General features: G+C 34.1%; 1 protein-coding gene across 1 annotated transcript; it reads right to left on the minus strand.

Annotated features, from left to right (window-relative positions):
• Positions 1 to 21: 21 nt before the first annotated feature.
• Positions 22 to 1,024, minus strand: LOC106692157 (zinc finger protein 711; the record flags this gene model as incomplete). The annotated part of the gene is made up of 2 exons (XM_067050719.1): positions 904 to 1,024; positions 22 to 786 (listed from the first exon to the last, which is right to left on the minus strand). Coding segments are annotated over exons 1-2 (886 nt in total), but the record flags the coding sequence as incomplete, so codon positions are not given.
• Positions 1,025 to 1,251: the final 227 nt, after the last annotated feature.

Consider the following 1,251-nt stretch of genomic DNA (forward strand, 5'->3'; position numbering starts at 1 on the left):
ACATGTGTGTTTTCAAAGTACCAAATTGTGTCGCTTTATAATCACAATGAGGACACTTATGAGGTCTATCACCAGTATGAATGGACATTATATGCCTCTTCAAATTTCCAGTTTGGGTAGTTCTGTATTCACAATGAGGACACTTACAATTTCTTTCACCAGTATGAACGGACCTTATATGACTTTTCAAATATCTACTATGTTTTGCGTTATGATCACAATAAGGACACTTATGAGGGCTATCACCAGTATGGAAGGACATAACATGTCTTTTCAAAGTACCACTTCGTGTAGCCTTATAATCACAATGAGGACATTTATAATTTCTTTCACCAGTATGAATGGACATTATATGACTTTTCAAATATCTACTATGTTTTGCTTTATAATCGCAATGAGAACACTTATGAGGCTTCTCATTCGTATGAACAGACTGAATATGTCTTTTCAAATTACCAATTTGTACAGTTTTATAATCACAATGAGGACACATATGGGGCCTCTCACCAGTATGAAGGGACATTATATGGTTTTTCAAATTATTAACTCGAGTTGATCCATAATCGCAATGAGGACACTTTTGCGACTTCTCACCATCCTGAGCACTCATTTTATGTGCTTTGATATGATTTTCTTCTGCAACTATACATTCACAAGTAGGACATTTATGAGATTTGTTACAAACTGAATGAGTGATTACACATTCTTTCTTCAAATTGTTGTTACTAGTAGATTCCAAAACAAACTGCTTCACCTCCTTTGGCTGGTACAGGGTATCATAGGCCCCTAAAACCAATAAACATTTCTGCATTAAAAATAAATTTTAAAAAAGGCAATGAGAGTTGAGTTTAACAACTGTTTATTGCTTTATATAGCTTTTTTGGTTATTATTTATTTTCGGACCCTTATGAGGCCTCTCAGCTTTATGAAGGGTCATTATATGTATTTTCAAATGATCAACCCATGTTGCTTCATAATCACAATGAGGAGGCTTATGAGACTTCTCGTTTGGATAATTAGTCATTCTATGATTTCAAATGACCAATTTCTGTTGCTTCATAATGGCAATGAGGACACGTGAGGCTACTCACCAGTATGAAAGGCCATTATATGCAGTTTTAAATTACTCACTGTTGCTCTTTCTAAGTCCCATTGAGGACAATTATTATGATGCTGTATTATATGATTTCTTTTGAATGTTATATCTTTATAGCTTTATAGTCACAATAAGGACACTTATGAGGTATTTCA

This window comes from Halyomorpha halys, unplaced genomic scaffold (assembly GCF_000696795.3).
Source record: "Halyomorpha halys isolate HHAL.00 unplaced genomic scaffold, Hhal_1.1 Scaffold9507.1, whole genome shotgun sequence".
Classification (NCBI taxonomy): domain Eukaryota; kingdom Metazoa; phylum Arthropoda; class Insecta; order Hemiptera; family Pentatomidae; genus Halyomorpha; species Halyomorpha halys.